This window comes from Saimiri boliviensis, chromosome 5 (assembly GCF_048565385.1).
Source record: "Saimiri boliviensis isolate mSaiBol1 chromosome 5, mSaiBol1.pri, whole genome shotgun sequence".
Classification (NCBI taxonomy): Eukaryota; Metazoa; Chordata; class Mammalia; order Primates; family Cebidae; genus Saimiri; species Saimiri boliviensis.
Window position 1 is genome coordinate 116,277,944 of NC_133453.1, and position 18,232 is coordinate 116,296,175.

General features: G+C 36.6%; 1 protein-coding gene across 4 annotated transcripts in view; it reads right to left on the reverse strand.

Moving 5' to 3' along the window:
• Nucleotides 1-18,232, reverse strand: part of PTPN4 (protein tyrosine phosphatase non-receptor type 4) — a 227,740-nt gene that overhangs the window by 184,812 nt on the left and 24,696 nt on the right. For all 4 annotated transcript variants that reach the window (XM_074399851.1, XM_074399852.1, XM_074399850.1 and 1 more), the window contains exon 2: nucleotides 4,445-4,599. In XM_074399851.1, coding sequence (XP_074255952.1) covers nucleotides 4,445-4,582 — 138 coding nt within the window. In that variant the 5' untranslated portion in view covers nucleotides 4,583-4,599. The remainder of the gene's footprint in view (nucleotides 1-4,444; nucleotides 4,600-18,232) is intronic.

Below are 18,232 nucleotides of genomic sequence, written 5' to 3' on the forward strand. Positions count from 1 at the left end.
GATTCATAAAAGAATTTTCTAGTGTTTAATATGATTACAGTCTAGGCAAAAAGGCATTTCAATAGATAAAAGCTTTAAAAATCTATCATACACTATAATGTTGGATTTTTCATATACTATAAAAGCTGGCAAAATTATCATGTCTTTTAATACTAAAGATAACCAATTCCATTTTAACAGCTGATTTTATTTTTAAAAGTTTGGTATTTAATAAATTCTTCAAGGTAGGCACTGTTGACAATCAACTTGAGAGATGTCAAGGTTAAAAATGAGGAAGGTTGAACATAAATGTTTGCTTAAGGCACACTAAAATAACTGTAGATATAGTTAGTAATGAAAGAAAAGACTACACTATGAAAATTTTAGAAAATGAAAAGCAACTTAAGTGGTCACCAACTTAAGTGACAGAAAGAAAGCTGAACAAAAGCTAACAGTGTGAGAAAGGCCTAGAAGCAAGTTCATTTACCCCACAAACTCTAGAAATAAGGGAACAAATTATCTTTTAAAAAGCAAAGGCAGGGAGGACTGAAAAAATGCTGTTTGAGAGTCTATATAGTAACAGCCCCTACATGACTTCTCTCACTTCCCCTCCCATACAGCCAATCACTGTGAGAACTGGAGATTTACTATATGAAGAAAATGAAGGACTCTGTAATCAGGAGCATCATGTACAGTTGATTAATTTATACTGTACCGATTGTACAGGCAGATTGTACTGCCTGTATTGTATAGACAGAGCCTGCATAATATGAAAAAGTCTACATAGTGAATAGGTAAGTCCTCTCCAATCCCTTCCTCTCACTCAGCTTTAAGAAGACTGGCAGTGAGGCTCTACAAACTCAAGACCTATGGAACTATATGGTTTTGAAAATTGTGTAAATGAGTAAGCCAATTACGTGTACATACATATACAACATACATAAATCAAATTTAAAAGATAGATGTGTGTGTGTGTCATACATATACACATATACATTTTTTTTAAAGTATGGCACACCTGGATAAATAATTTAAATAACCAACACAAAGAGCAAATAATAAAAATTAAACCTGTCTTTCATCATCTCTTACTCCTTAAATATGGTAGCTACTCCTTAGAAGCAAAGGAGACAGTTCTGGAATGAAATTTCTGGGTATCTATGAAAGTAGGAACATGGGTATGCTAAGTGATGAGGAAGAGGCAAACTGAACATCACCACGAGGATGTCATATTGGCAGACTGTATTTTCCCAGTAAGTCCACAGCAACATTTCTGATCCCACATGATGATCCTCCACTTTTTATCAAAATACAGTCTATTTCCCTTCCCGTAACTCTATGACAGCCTTGACAAACAGAACATGGAAATAAATAACATTATATGACTTCCAAGGCCAGATTGGAAAGGCAATATGGCTACAGTCTGGCTCTCTCTCTAAAGATGCTCATCCTTAGAAACCAGCCACTGTGCTATGAGGAAGTTCAGGACATAAAGAGGTCATATATAGGTGCCTCAGCCTCAGCTTTCAGGTAACAACCATGTGAGTGAATAAGCCTTCAAATGATTCTAGCCTCCAGCCTTTGTCTTCCAGCTGAGGCCTGACACATAACGGAGCAAAATTAAGCCTTTTGTGTGTGTGTGTCTGAATCTCTGACTCATAGAATCCCTGAGGACAATACATGGTTATTTTATGCCACTGAGTTTTAGGGTAATTTCTTATGCAGTCACAGTAACTAAAATAGGCTGGTTCTTCCAGCCCTTCCTTTTTCATCACACAGGATAATGTTAATCAGCTGCATCAAAGTAAGAGTCAAGTCAAAAATCAGGGGGAAACAATCCTCATAGACTAAAGAAATCAATCCATGTAGTACGGACACTATACATTTTAAGGTATTTAATGGAAATCTATTTAGTGAGTTGACAATGAATTCATGGCATGAGAGGGACAATACACTCCACAGGTTGGCTATAACGAATAAATGATTATACCAAAGCCACAGTGAAAATAGGACTTGACACTGAAACCATGCAAGCCAACACAAACCTAGTGATAACAGGCTTATCACTGCTATGTCCACAGCAGAGTAAAAGCAAGATCTAGTGAAGTTATATCAGCTCCTTTATTCTATCAATTTCCCTCAGAAAATACAAAAACAGTTTTGATGAGATAACACCAGATGGAAAAAAAACAGGCTTTGGCAACATGAATATTTCACCTGTGGTGCAAAAATCTTTCACAAAAAGCAATGATACCAATGGTTGACTTTACAAATCAATGATTGGTACCCTCCAAAGGAAACTGACTAGTTCTCCTTCTTGGTGAACAGAGAAATGCTGGTGAACCTGGCAGCTGCCCACAAAGGATTTCTGAGACTTAAGGGTACTAAGTGGACACAAGAAAACAAACACCAGAGCTCTCAAATCCCCATAGTTTGCAGGCTACCACATACCACTCCACAGGTTGTAAAGTACCTAACTAGAGATTTATTCACATAGATTAAAAGATAAATAATCTACCCAAAAGTACAAAGCAATTCTTTTGGTTTGAATGGCTTGGGTTCAAATACCCAGAGGAATAAATATACTACATATCCAGCAATTTTTCACAAATATTGTTACTCTTAAGTTTTTTGATGACCTGAGATAATGGTAGCTAGCACCACAGAATGGTAAACTTACTTATCATTCTAGGTAATACATCCAGCTCTACTGAAACTGCCAGCCAAATATATATAATACGTATTTTTAAAATATAAGCATATAAAAATATATGTCTTTCTAAAAGAGTAACTAGACAGCACACTGATTACTACATTGAAAAATACAGCATACTACTGTCAACTAAAGTGCTCCACAGAAAATTATGCTAGCTGAGAAAGATACCAAACCTTTTTAGAATATTTTGAAACACATTCAAAACTATAGTTAAAATGAAAACTAAGTATTAGCTAGATTTAAGCTAAGACAAAAGTTATTAAGTTTGTCTTTTCCAAAAAAGAATTCTAATATGTGAATTATAGGAAAAAAAGACTTATGTTCTTTTATCAGCTATCTCATATGTGAAAATTTCTATTAAGTAGACATTTGTATCAAGTAGAATTCCCTCCATTTTATCTCTGTTTGGCAACCTATATTCCACCTACATATTAACAGATAACAAAATACAAAAGAAATCAAAAGTTTAGCTTTTTAGAAAAGCTTACTGAATCTGTTGGGTATTTTAGATAATCTTGAAGGTAATTTCAATGATAATGATGCAACATTCACTCCTTTGTAGCCCCTTTTTCAATGTGAAATAGCTTGGAATTTGAGATAAATTCATAATCCTGCTATATAGTGGTACACAGAAAATTTTAAGCTTACACTGGTAAATAAGAAAGATTCATATTTTATATTACTTAAAGATTTCAAAGTATAGAAATACCCAAGTAGAACAGCAGAAAACATACTGGAGAATTTGGAAATAATACCAAAACAACCTGAAAAATAAGAAACTCCAGTTTGAATACAGACTGCATGTATTATTATTTTCATAATGTTAAATTTAGGGATGTGATAATGGTAGTGTGGTAATTATGAGATTCTTAGGATGCTAAAGCACTTACTTTCAAAAGGTACAGGGGGAAAAAAAACATCGTATAGAGAGAAAGAAACATAAACCGAACATGCAGAATGTTAACACTGGGTCAATCTAGGTAAAAGGTATATGAGTATTCATTACAATATTATTTTACCTTTTCTATAGGTTGAAGATTTTTTAAATAAAAAGGGAGAATACATTTTTATATGTACCAAGATATGTACAAGAATCTTCATAGCAGTATTATTTGGTAAAAGCCCAAAGTGGAGACAAATCCAAATATAAACCAACAAACTGGACAAGTAAATAGTAAATGAAAGGATAAGTAAACTGTAGTATACGCATACAAAAGGGTACTGCAGAGCAGTAACAATGAACTAACTGCTGTTAACACACCTCATGGGTAAAACTCACAAATAACAATGAGCAAAACCAGACAAAAATGGGATGAAAAAGTATTTGTTAAATAAATATTTCACACGATAGATAAGATCTGGGCCGTCATTTATCTCTGTTTAGCAGAAATTTTGCTCACAGACAGTACAAGTAAAATTACCACGAAAATATATAAACTATTTAGAAGAACCAATTTTTTTCAGGCACCCCCAAGCACACTTATGAAAACCACACACATACTATGGATCTGCTCTACTAATCACAATGCACATTGTTAGTTTCTCAACAACGTCCAGTGAACAACACTTTTTAAAAAGACCCAATTTGAAGGAGAGCATGTACCTAATATAATCCTGTACCAAAAGACTTTCTTATTTGAATAAGACTTTTCAAACTGTACCATAATTTAATAATCCTATAGTTTAAACATATATCTAAATTCAGACTTATAACCAGAGATTATTTTTTAAACAACACAAAATACTTACATTGACTTTGAAAGCTTGTACAGTGTTATCCAGAAGGAGGATGTTGCAAACCACTTCTGTATGCTGTCTGTCTCGGGCCAACTCTGATGCTCGTACATTGTAGGTTCTGCCAGCAGGCAATCGGAAACGAGAGGTCATTACTGTCCACACGAGGTCTAAGTGGGAAAAAATATTTACTGAATGAAAGATTGGTAGAAGATACAATGTAGTTTTAAAGGCAAGGTTATTATATATTTTTCAATTAAAACTTAGGTGTTAAACAGTTATAAATTTTGAAACACCAGAATAAGAATTGTAGGTATAATTTAGATATACATACTTCATCATCAAACTAAAGTTACCATCTGCTTTGAAGAACTTTTTTTTTTTTTGAACTGTTCCATCCAGAAGATTTAATACATAAAATTTTTGAGGAAATCATATTCCAATTCAAAATATGTAAACTTTGGAGTAGCCAAAAGGGGCGGGAGGATTATGCTACCTCAGTAAGTTGAGTATTACTCACCAATGCAAGTATTTTAAAACACTGTAGAATGACAGCAGGAGGAAAAGTTTAACGTTGGCAGGCCCTTCCCTTTTTTAAAATACTTAAGGTATTGGGGAAACACAAAAGTTTAAAAAACAAAACAAAACAACACTTTCCATTTTAACCATCCTCAAAATTCAACCTAATAGTATTATTACTATTCTAAAGAAAACAAAAACAAAATAGAAAAGGCAAGCAATCTTCACTTCTGAATTTTTAACCTAAGAGGTAAAAAATAGATGGCCTACAAAAGAACAGAAATCACAGTGATATGAGCAATACTAGATGTTTAAAGACAATGAATCTGTAGGTTCAAAGTTCTGAAAGCAAATTATTTGAAACACTGATTATACTAGAAAATTAACATTCATGTAAGAGAAAAATAAACTCGTAAACATTCAAACATTTAAGGATTCAAACTGTAAAACACATAAAACTTCTGCCTTAAAGACAATTAGGTAAAGGAAATACACTAAACTGGAACAAAGAATAGTATTTAGGACACTGTATATGAGTAAGCAATAAGTAATAAGCAGTATGAACAATGAGTAAGAAAAATATAATAAAAAATAGTATTTAAAATCAGTGGTAATAATTGAAGCTGATTTCTTACAGATTATTCATTTCAAAAGATTAAAGCTCAAAGTAAAAGCCAATGCTATATAAATATAAAAATAATATAGGGGAAAAAAGTCTTAGTAGGTTGACAAGCAGCACTAGACAAGCAAAATTCCACAATTAAAACACAGTGATTGGGCTGGGTGAGTTGGCTCATGCCTATAATCCCAACAATTTAGGAGGTGGGAGGACTGCTTCAGCACAGGAGTTTGAGACCAGCCTGGATAACATAGGGAAGCCCTGTTTCTACAAAAAAGAATGTTTTAAAAAATAGCTGGGCATGGCAGCATGCACCTATAGTCCTAGCTACTCAGAAGGCTGAGATGGGAGGACCCCCTGAGCCCATGACTTGGAGGTAACGTTAGCTATGATCATGCCACTGTACTCCAGTGTCAGAGACAGAGAGAAACTCTGTCTCTAAGAAAGTAAAAACACAAGTGATTGGCGAAGTGGGGGTGGGGTACATGGCCCAGCTATAATGCTGTCTCCCAGAAACTCTCCTCACATATAGCAATATAGGCAGCTGGAAAGTACAAAAATGGAAAGAGATATTTCATGGAACATTAATCAACAGAAAGAGTTGAGTAACTACATTAATATCAGATAAAGCAGACCTGAGAACAAATAAAATTCACAAGAACAGGCAAGGCAAAATTACATAATGATAAAATGGTCAAGCCAACAAGACATTAACAATCCTAAATGTGGATGTACCAACCAACAGAGCTGTAAAAATATGTGAAACGAAAACTGCAGAACTGAAATAAAAGAAGATAAATCCCATAATTATAGGAGAGCTAAACTCCCCTTTCTCAATAATTGATATAACTAGATAAATTAGCAAGAATATAAGAGAACTTAACAACAACCAAAAGGATCTAATAATGAGTATTTATCGAATATTCTTGCAAAGACAACAGAATACACATTATTTTTAAACATCTACTGAACATTTCGAGAGAGACCATATCTTAGGCTAAAAAACAAATCTAAATATTTAAATAATTGAAATTATGCAAAATATATTATCCAAGAACAACGATATCAAACTAGAAACCAACAACAGAAAGTTAACTGAAAAATCTCCAGACATGTAGAAACAAAACAAGAGTCTACGTAATCCATTAGACAAAGGTAATCTTAAGAGAAATCAAGATACACTGATCGAATAAAAAAGAAAACACGACATATCAAAATTCGTGAGATACGATTAAAGCAGTGCTGACAGAAATCTACAGCAATATATGCATACAACAGAAAACAGGAAATGTCTCAAATCAGTAATCTAACCTTCCTCCTCAAGAACCCAGACAGAGCCAAATGAACTCATAGCAAACAGAAGGAAGGAAATAAAGAACAGGTATCAATGAAATTAAAGACAATAAAAATAGAGAAAATTTATAGGGGAAAAAAAGCTAGTTCTTTAAAGGATCAATAAACATAATAAAACTCTAGCAAGCCTAGCAAAGAGACAGAAAACACAACTCGCTAACATTAGGAATGAAACAGAGGATAATAAACAAACTTTGCATACATTGAAATGGTAACACTACAAGCAACTTATACATATATTTGACATAAAATGGACCCATTCCGTGAAAGGCACAAACTGCCAAAATTCAGCCAATATGAAACAGATAATTTAAACAGCCCAATAATTATTTTAAAAACTGAATTCATAATTCTAAAACTCCCCCAAAAGAATATTCAAACACAGAGGGTTTCCTGGGAAAATCTACCTAACATTTAAAGAAAAATTAACACAATTTCTAGGTGATCTCTTCCAGAAAGTAGGAGAGAAAAGAATACTTCTCAAATCATTCTATGCAGCCAATTTTATCCCGATGGAAAACGCAGACAAAAACACAAAGAAAGAAAACTATAAACCAATATTCCTCATGAATACAGACACAAAAATCCTTAACAAAATATAAGAAACCAGAATTTGGCAATATGTAAAAAGAATTACATACCATGTACCAAGGGGGATTTTACTTCAAAGATGCAACAAGATTCACCCAATAATTTAATGATCAATCAATATAATCCATCTTATTAACAGACTAAGAAAGAAAAATCACATGATCTTTTCAATCAGTGCAGAAAAGCAATTGACAAAATTCACCACCCATTCATGATAAAAATTCTTAGAAAACTAGAAATAAAAGGATCTTCTTCAACATAACAAAGAGCATCTAAAAAAAAATCTACAGCTAACATCATATTTAATGGTTAAAGCCTGAATGTTTTCCCTTATTATTGGGAATAAGGCAAGGAAGGATAACTGCTCCAACCACTCATATGCAAGATAATGCTGGAAGTCCTAGCCTATGCTGTGAGGTTAAAAAAAGGAGGAAAGAAAGAAAGAAAGAAAAAAAAAAACAACAAACAGAAAAAGCATACAGAAATAAACAAAACTGGCCCTATCTGCAGATGACATAATATCTATATAGAAAATCCCAAGGAATCTACAAAAGCACTCCTACAACTAGTAAGTTCAGCAAGGTCCACCAATGCGTCAACATAAAAAAATCAATTGTATTTGTACATGCTAGAAATAAATATGAGGAGTCAAATTTAAAATATAGTGTCATTTGTAACTGCTAAAACTTAAAAACAAAATACTTAGGTATAAATCTAACAAAACACACACAAAACTTCTATGGTAAAAATGACAAAATACTGATTGAAAAAAAATCAAAGAAAATCTAAATAAATGGAGAGACATAACTATGTTCATGGATTGGAACACTCAAACTGGTAAACATGTCAATTCTCTCCAAACAGGCATACACATTTAATGTAATTTCTATCAAAATCCCAGTACCTTTTTTGTAGATAATTTTGTAGATAATATTCTAAAATTAACATGGAAGGCCAGGCACAGTGGCTCACGCCTGCAATCCCAGCACTTTGGGAGGCCTAGGCAGGCAGATCACTTGAGGCCAGGAGTTCTAGACCAACCTGGCCAACTTGGCAAACTCTCATCTACTAAAAATACAAAAATTAGCCGGGCGTGGTGGTGCACATTTGTAATTCCAGCTACTAGGGAGGCTGAGGCAGGAGAATCACTTGAACCTGGGAGGTGGAGAGTGCAGTGAGCCAAGATCGTGCCACTGTACTCCTGCTTGGGTGACAGAGTGAGATTCTATCTCAAATTTTAAAAATAATAAATTAATGTTGAAAGACAAAGGAATCATTGCAGCAAAAACAATTTTGTAAAGACTAAAGTGGGAGTAACTATACTGCCACTCCCAAAGAAAAACTGGAAATCCCTCTCCCAGATTTTATGATTATGTACCTACAGTTCTCAAGACCGTGTAGTAATAACAGAAGAAGAGACACCGGGATCAATGGAACAAAACAAGAGTTACCACACAAGTACAGCCAACTGATTTTTGACAAAGGTACAAAAATAATTCAACAGAGAAAGGATGGCCTTTTAAACAAAAAGTGCTGGACCAGTCAGAAATCCACATACAAAATGAAAAATGAACCTCAAACTAAACCTCACACCTTATGCAAAAAACTACTCCCTGACTCAGATTTAAATGTAAAGCCTAAACTGTTAACTTTAAGAAAACAATACAAGAAAATCTTAGGGACCTAAGTTTGGTGAAGTGTTCTTAGATATGACATCAAAAGCATGATTCATGAAACCAAAAAAAAAAAAAAAAAAAAAAAATTGGATATTTCATCAAAATTTAAAACTTACAGACTAAAAAAAGAATATGTAAAACATTTATCTGACAATGGACTAGTACTCAGAACATGTAATAAACTCTCAAAACTCAACAGTTAAAAAAAAAATCAAATGATTCAATTATAAAATGGGCAAAAAACATAAAAAGACGTTTCATCAAACAGGATATTCAGATGGTCATTAAGCACATGAAAGGATGTTCAATATAAGCCATTTGGGAAATGTAAATTAAGATCATTAGGAGATTCAATGATATACCTATTTAACAGCCAAAATAAAAAAAATAGTGGCATTTTGGTAAAGATGTTGAGAAACTGGATCTCTAACAAAATCCTGAAACAAATACATACAATTCAAATATCCTACTGCAAGTGGGAGGTAGAGGAATGTTAAAAATAATGATTGCATCCTCTTAGAATTGAAAGAACATATGAGAACAAAAGCTCTTTAAAGCAATCTGGAGGAATGAAGTCATTACGCACTTTTCCTTTAATAAGGTATTATCTCCCTTTCTCCCAAAAAGAATATCATATTGACTCATAAATTTTTGTTCTATTGTAACTTCTATATGTAACTTAAGAAAATGAAGAAAAATCTGTATAAAATTACTTTCATAATGGTCAAAGAACAAATTTTTATTTTGCAAACTAGATCACTGGAGAAGTCTAAAGTTTTCTGAAAGGCATTTTTCTTGACCAGAAAATAATTACATTAAAAGCATGATCAACTCCTGATTTTATGAAGTGAAGGGACAGGAAAAGAAAACCAGCACCTGAAGCTAACCTACCAACTTAGCTTTAACCTCTTTTCCTTCTTTTCAGTTTTCTGTGTTTCCTGGGGCAATGTTTTGGAATTACAAACCCCACTATATTCTTTCAGTTCCAAGAAAAGTGAATTCTGGGGTGAAAGAAGTACCTAAATTAGGCAAACTTCTTAGAAACGTGAGAATCTGTAGGTTCAATTATTTCGAATTTGCTGAGAGAAGTAGCAGACTTATAGCCAAATACAAAGGTAATTCTTCATACTCCCAACCTCAAGCATAATAACCAAATTACATGTCTACTATTTCCCTTTTAAATGGCCAACTTTAAAATGAAAAATTTGCCATTACTCGTATGTCTTATTTCTAAGAATTCTTAATAAGGCTTATCATTAATTGAACTGTTTTCTTTTTAAATGTTCTACTAATTTGCTTGATAACTTTGGATCTGATAGTCTTTCAATACTAATACTAAAATATTTCCAATACTAAGAAGCAGTCATCATTGAAATAATCACTGTTTATTACTTTTCTGCATTTCATTTATGGAGATTAAAAAATAGCTGAGACAAAAATGAGAATCAGTAGTTTGAGCTTTACTACTACAATCTCTACAGACCAATAGAGGAACATTAAGTCATTCTAGTTTCCAATTATCTGAAGCTGAAAAATAACATTCAGATGTTCCTAACAATTTCAACTGCCATAATGACTATGAAAGGTGACTGTACAGAGCTACATTTTGGTTGTCTCCTGGGTGTTATAAGGTTTATTACTGGATCAGAGAGAAGCCAAGGAGGAGCCATCAAACAATACATCCAATAAAGCATTCGTTAACTATCAACAGTATCTTTTCCACCCTTCACGTCCTGACAACCAGCACTCCTCCCAACCTGCTTTTCTGTCTCATACTCCACTAGCTATGGCTGTGAATTAATTAGTCTAACATTATAAGCTGATTCTTTGAAAATGAATAACAGTAGTTATTAAAAGTGTATCTGGAGAACCTACCTGAATACAGTATCATCTATCCAAATCAATATAGACCTAAAGATTACATGAGTTGTCTAATCAGCTCTTGATTTCTCCATTAAACTAACAAAATATTTTTAGTTACCAAGACCAAATATATTCCCACTTGTTGCCACATTTACTTTTTATTTCACAATGCAATAATTCTTAATTTCTGGAGAATTCACTACTTGAAAATTCTCTCTCTGGGAAAGAATATGCTAAATCTTCATGTTTTTGAAGGGGAAAGAAGGTCAAATAAAATTATCTATCACATCTTTCTTTTTCCATTTGAAAGGTGTTGCAGCTGGCTAGGCACAGTGGTTCATGCCCATGGAGGCCAAGGTGGTTGGATCACCTGAGGTCAGGAGTTCAAGACCAGCCTGACCAACATGGCGAAACCCTGTCTCTACTGAAAACACAAAAATTAGCCAGGTGTGGTGGCAGGTGCCTGTAATCCCAGCTACTCAGGAGACTGAGGCAGAAGAATCGTTTGAACCTGGAAGGTGGAGGTTGCAGTGAGCTGAGATGACACCATTGCACTTCAGCCTGGGAGACAAGTGCAAAACTCCGTCTCAAAAAAAAAAAAAAGATGTTGCAGTAAAATTGATATATACGTATAAATAGCTGCTGACAGTAGGAAAGAGCCCATTTCTTTTTTTAAAAAAGAGTATACATTGTAATCTATAATAATGTTCATTCCTTTAAATATATTTAATGTACTTATACAATTGTAAATATTCCAAAAGTTTGAAAATCAAGATAAATCTACTTTTTATATTCAAAAAGGATGTAAAAACTTATATACATTATGTTGAGTGAAAAGAGATGAACATAAATGATGATGTTCAACCTATAAAAGATGTGGACAAACAAAGAAAAAGAAGCACTTAGGCAAAAGCACACTGGTGAATTAAAATTTTGGGATACAATTTTTTCATATTTAAAATTCCATTAATGTTAATATAATCTCTTTTGTTTAATAAAATACGCATGTTGTTTCTGACCTTCTTTTAACTTCAAAGGTCAAATGGTAAAAAAAATTAGTTTATTTTTTCCATTACCATAAATACAGATTAAAGAGCTTAGGCCACAAAAGACAAATGACATGGCCATACACAGCAGCAGCAAGAAAGCACAAGAAAGATGGACTAAAAGTGGCAGAGAGTAGAGGAAAGGGATCAGCTGGATCTTCTTGATCTGATAAAGGACATCTATGAAAAATATATTTAATAACATTGCATTTAATGGCAAAAATCTGAACACTTTTCATCTAATAACAGGAACAAAACAAAGATGTCCATCCACTTTTACCACTTCTAAAACAATTCTGAAAAAGGACACAGTAGGGACTAAATCTACCTGATTTCAAGCCTTATTATAAAGCTAGCAAAACTAAGACACCGTCATACATCTTCAAGCATGAAGATAAGACAAACAGATTAATGGAACCAAACAGTCCGGAATAATACCCTCACATATATATGGACAACGTAACTTTGACAAAGGTAAAAAGGGAATTCAGTGAAGAGTGGGTAATCTTTTCTTCAACACTCTTTTGACTTCATCAAAATTAAAGTATCTGCTGTTCAAAAGACACTGTTGAGAGAATGAAAAGACAAGCCAGAGACTGAGAAAAAAATCTGCAAAAGCATATAGGATTTGCATCTAAAATATATAAAGAACTCGCAAAACTAAATAAAAAGAAAACATCCTGATTAAAAAAGCAGGCAAAAGATCTAAACAGATACTTCACCAAAGAAGATATATGGATGTCAAAAAACCATACAAAAAGATGCTCAACATCGTGAGACATGAGGCTCGGGCAAATTAAAACCATGAGGTATCACTACATACCTATCAGAATGGCAAAACAGACACACACACGCGCGCGCGCGCACACACACACACACAAAATTAGTGACAATACCAAATGCTGGGCATGATCTACAGAAAATATATATGTCATTCATCACTGGTGGTAATATAAAATGTTACAACAATGTTGGAAAACAGTTGGCACTTTCTTACAAAATTGAACATATTCCCACTTTATGAGACATCCACTGCGTTCCTAGGTAACAAATGTACAGGTCCACATAAAGATCTGTATATGAATGTTTTAATATATCCCAAAACTGGAAATAAGCATCTATTAATAGGTGAATTTATTCATATGTGATATTTATTGACCTGTAGTATATCAATAAAATGAAATACTAGTAATAAAATAGAACTATTCACACATGCAACAATATAGACAAATCTCAAAATAATTACAATGAGAAACAAGCTAGACCAAAAAAAGAAAAAGTATATACTGTACGATTCCATTTATACAAAAGGCAAACAAAGCTATAGTGACAGACAGCAGATCAGCAGTTCCCTGGAATTGAGAGTCCAGTGGGGGATGTGTGGGAGAAGGGATTCTACCAAGGCACAAGAAAAGTTTCAGGAGTAATAGATATGTTCATTATTTTTATTGTAGTGGTGGTTTTGTGGATGTATACATATGTTGAAAAGATGGTGGCAGCGGCAGGCCATCTAGAGCAGCCACTGCCATCATGCTGGCTGTAGTAGGGAGGCCAGAGAAGTGGCAGCAGGAGTGGCTGTGGGAGCAGCCATGGGTCCCTTGTGCCCTGCGGCCCTGAGGCAGCCACTGTGCCACCCTGACCCTTGCATGGCCAGGTAAGACCCATTTCCAGGCCCAGAGCCTCCATGGCAGCCACAATCTTGCTCCCCACTGCACCCCAGGGGCCCACAGGCGCCCTGACAAAGGTGCAGCCAGGACTCACAAGGCCAGCTCCAACTGTAGGGATTGTCCAAGGTTTGCCCAGCCGCAGTGCCATGTGCACCTTGCCCCCACGCCTCCCCTGCCCCCCAGCTGCTGCAATGGGACTGGGTGAGTCACCCACTAGTGAGGGAGCAGCGGTGTTGGGCACAAAGGGGTAGGGATAGAGGGCCCCAAGGCAGAACTGGGCCCAGGGCAGTGCCTTGCTCCACAGAGCCAGTGGAAGCCAAGAACAGGCAGAAGCCCCACTCTCCCAGGCATGGATGCTGCTGCCAAAGTTGCAGCTGGCACCCCCTTGCTCTTGCAGGCTCAGAGGTGTCTGCTCCCACTATCCAGCCTCTCACTGTTGTCAGCACCAGCTCCAATCATGGAGCAAAGTTAAGGCTGAGCCCTAGTGCTGCCACAACCCAGCCAGGTGTGTGCACACTAAGGCAGTGCTGACATGACAGCCCCCTGCCACCTTGGCCCCCTCCAGACTTTGGGCACCAACGAGCACAGGAGAAAGGCCGAGGAGGAGCTGGGGGCAGCTGGGCACTGGCCTGCTGGCATCCCTTGGCACAAAAAGCCTGGGTGCCATGAACAGTGGCAGGAAACAGGCTTTGGGGTGGAAGGGGCCAGGTCTCTTATAAAGCCCCACCTTCAAGGCAGAGAGAACATGAAGGCTGGGGGCTGAGCTCCCCATCCCATGGACCAGAGTGAAAACTTATGGTACTTTTTCCAGGCCACCCATGGCCACCCATGAACCAATCAGCAAGAACTTCCCTCTGAGTCCCATAAAAGCCCTGGACTCAGCCAGACCCCAGGAGATGATGGGACGACCAACTGCAGAGAGGAGCTGCCCACCACAGGGTTTCCGCTCTGCTCAGAGCTGAGGAGACAACAGGACAACCAGTTGTGGAGAAAAACTACTCTCTCTGCGGAGAGCTGAAGAAACAATGGGATGGCCAGCTGCAGAGCAGAGCTACCCTCTTTTCTGTGAGCTGAACACTCATCAGGACATCCTGACTACAGAGAGGAGCTGCCCACTGCAGGTATCCTCTGAGCTGCTGTATTGCTCAATAAAGCTTCTCTTTGTCTTGCTCACCCTCCACTTGTCTGCATACCTCACTTCCTGAACACAGGACAAGAACTTAGGACCTGCTGAATGCAGGCTTCAAAGAGCTGTAACACAAACAGGACTAAAACACACCCCTTGCCTGTCACATTGCAGTTGAAGGAGGACAGAAGAGAGAAGGAGAGAAGAGCTGCAGCCCTGGAGGGCCCAGACCTAGAAACTCCCCAAGCCAGGGCTGTGACACCCTCTTTGAGGCTCTGTGATTACTGGCATCTCCAAGCTTCCAGGCGCCACACTACATTCCCCAGTGTCAGCTGTGAAAGCTGCTCATGGTATGCCTGATCCAGCTGCAGCCTTGCAGGGAGCCAGTGCCCATGCCGACACCTAGAGCTGCACATGTTGCCGCAGCCAGCGAACCTGGCTATGCAGAGTGGCCAGACCCCAGCTCACTCACAGATGCCTCTGCCCCGCATCTGTCTTGCCCTTGGCAGGTGTGGGATCCAGGTTGGTAGCGGGAGCCGAGTGCAGCCTGCCATGCCAAGTGGATGGAAAAAGCCCAGAAGGCCAGAACAAAACTCAGGCAAAGGTGCCACTGGCCACAGAGGTTTCCAGCTGGCTAAGCAAACCTGAAGGATCCTGTAACAAAAATATCAAGTACTATACTCTAAACATATGTCACTTATTATATGCTATTTTACCTCAACAAAACTGTTAAAAAATCTGGCCAGGCACGGTGGCTCAAACCTATAATCTGGCCAGGCACAGTGGCTCAGCACTTTGGGAGGCTGAGGTGGGTGGATATGGTGATTCAGCACTTTGGGAGGCTGAGGTGGGCAGATAGCTTGAGCCCAGGAGTACACCACCAGACTGAAAAACATGGCAAAACCCCAACTTTACAAAAATAAAAAACAAAAATTAGTTAGCTATGGTGGCACACATCTGTAATCCCAACTGAGGTAGGATGATCACTTAAACCCAGAAGTTCAAGGCTGCCATGAGTTATGATGAAGCCACTGCACTCCAGCCTAGGTGAAGAGTAAGACTCTCTCAAACACACACACACCCCTAAAAATGAAACAAATTATATGGCCAAATCACCAAAGAAGCAAAATATACAAGGAATTTTGATGTTCTGGTTCACAACCTCCTGGTTATCCTCAAGATTAGTTTAATATGGCAAAAGGCATACTTCGGCAATTTTTCTTCATTATGTTAATAAAATGTAGCTTATTTCTTTCACTGATGGTAAATATTAGTGTGAATTAAAAATTTTAATATTGGTTTTTAACTTTAGATTTTGCGACAGTTCAGACATGCATTGTTCTATAGATTATAGCCACAAAATCTGTTACTAAGGAAAGAATGCTGATAACCAGTTGTATGTTTATTCTAGTTAGCCTCTCTCTGCCTCACTTGCTTCACTGAAATGGACAAATAATAGCACCCAGCTCAAAGGGCTTTGTAGGTACTATGAAATATAGGTACTGCACTAAGCTAAAGCACAAAATCACTAATCTTCAAGTGATCAATTTACCCCTAAGAATAATTTATATACTGATAAGTGGTTCTATACATTCTAGCTCAAATATAAAAGAAACCACTTTATAATGCTTTCAATTTAGAAATCCTTTTGAAATAAAAGGACACAGTTTAAAAATGACATCTCAACTTCCATAATGATAAATCAAACCTTCTACCACTGTCAACAGAAGAGAACTATTAGAAGAAAACATAGGCTAAAGGCTTCATGGCATTGGATTTAGCAATAATTTCTTTATATGACTCCAACAACATGAGCAACAAAAGAAAAAACGGATAAATTGGACTTCAACAAAATTAAAACCATTTTTGTGTCAAAGGACACCACCAAGAAAGTGATTTTAAAAACCACATTATAGAAGAAAATTTTTGCCAATCATGTATCAGATGAACCGAATGTCTAGAATGTATAAATAACTCCTATAACTCAGCCAAAAACCAAACAATCCAATTTTAAAAAGACAACAGTGTTTCTCCTAAGAAGATATACAAGTGGCCAATATGCACATGAAAAGACGCTCAATATCGCTAAAAATTAGGGAAATGCATATTGAAACCACAATGAGATACTCATCTCACACCCATTTGGATGATTACCACTTTAAAAAAAAAAAAAGGAAAATAAGTGTTGGCAAGGATAGGGAGAAACTGGAAAAGTACTCTCTTGGTGGGAGTGTAAATGTTGCAACCACTGAGGTAAACAGTAGAGTAATTCCTCAAAAAATGAAAAATAGAAGTATCTATGATCCAGTAATTTCACTTCTGGGTATATATACCCAAAAGAATTGAAAGCTGAGTCTCAAAAAGATGTTTGTACACCCATTTCACAGCAACATTATTAATAATAACCAAAAGATGTAAGCAAACCAAGTATCCATCGAGGAGATAAGCAAAATGTGGTATATCAATACAATGGATATCTTCCATTTTTAATCTATCACAGACTATGCCAGATTATATTTTAACAAAAATGGCAGCAACAATATTTCTACAATTTTGACATTACACCAAGAGGTGGAGTCTATGTATCTTCCACCATTAATGTGGGTAGACTTTTCTGGCTACCCCTCAGTGAGAAAGAGGATAGCAGAAACAACACAGTGACTTATCAGGCTAGGTCATAAAAGGAGATATAATTTTTACTGGGTTTGTCTGAGGATACTTATCCCTGGAATCCAGCCACCCATCTCCAAGGAAGCCCAGGCCACATGTGGAAAGGAACTGAGATTCTCAGTCCTCAGCTCTGGCAGAATCTCTGCTCACAGCCAGCACTAATTTGCCAGATATGTGAGTGGAGCAACTTCAGTTGAGCCACTACAGCTGACTGCAATGAGAAGAGAAAAGTCTTTCTTGCCAAGTCCTGCCCAAATTATAGATTCATGAACAAAACTAATTACTGTTATTGTTTTAAATCATTAAATTTTGGGATGGTTACACAGCAGTAGGTAACTAGAACATAGACAAATATAGTACATTTGCAAATACAATAAAGGTGACTAGAAAATAAAATTTAAGATGCAAAAAATACAAGCCAAAATTTTTTATTATTAAGGAAAAGGTAAAGTCTCTCCCAACTGTTATAAAATACTAATACTACAGTCCACATATGATCTGTTGAGTAGCACTGTTCCAGGCTACACAAAAGGAGAGGTGTAATTTGACTGGAGTGGCATTAAAAAACGAAGAAATGCCGGGCGCGGTGGCTCAAGCCTGTAATCCCAGCACTTTGGGAGGCTGAGGCGGGTGGATCACAAGGTCAAGAGATCGAGAACATCCTGTTCAACAA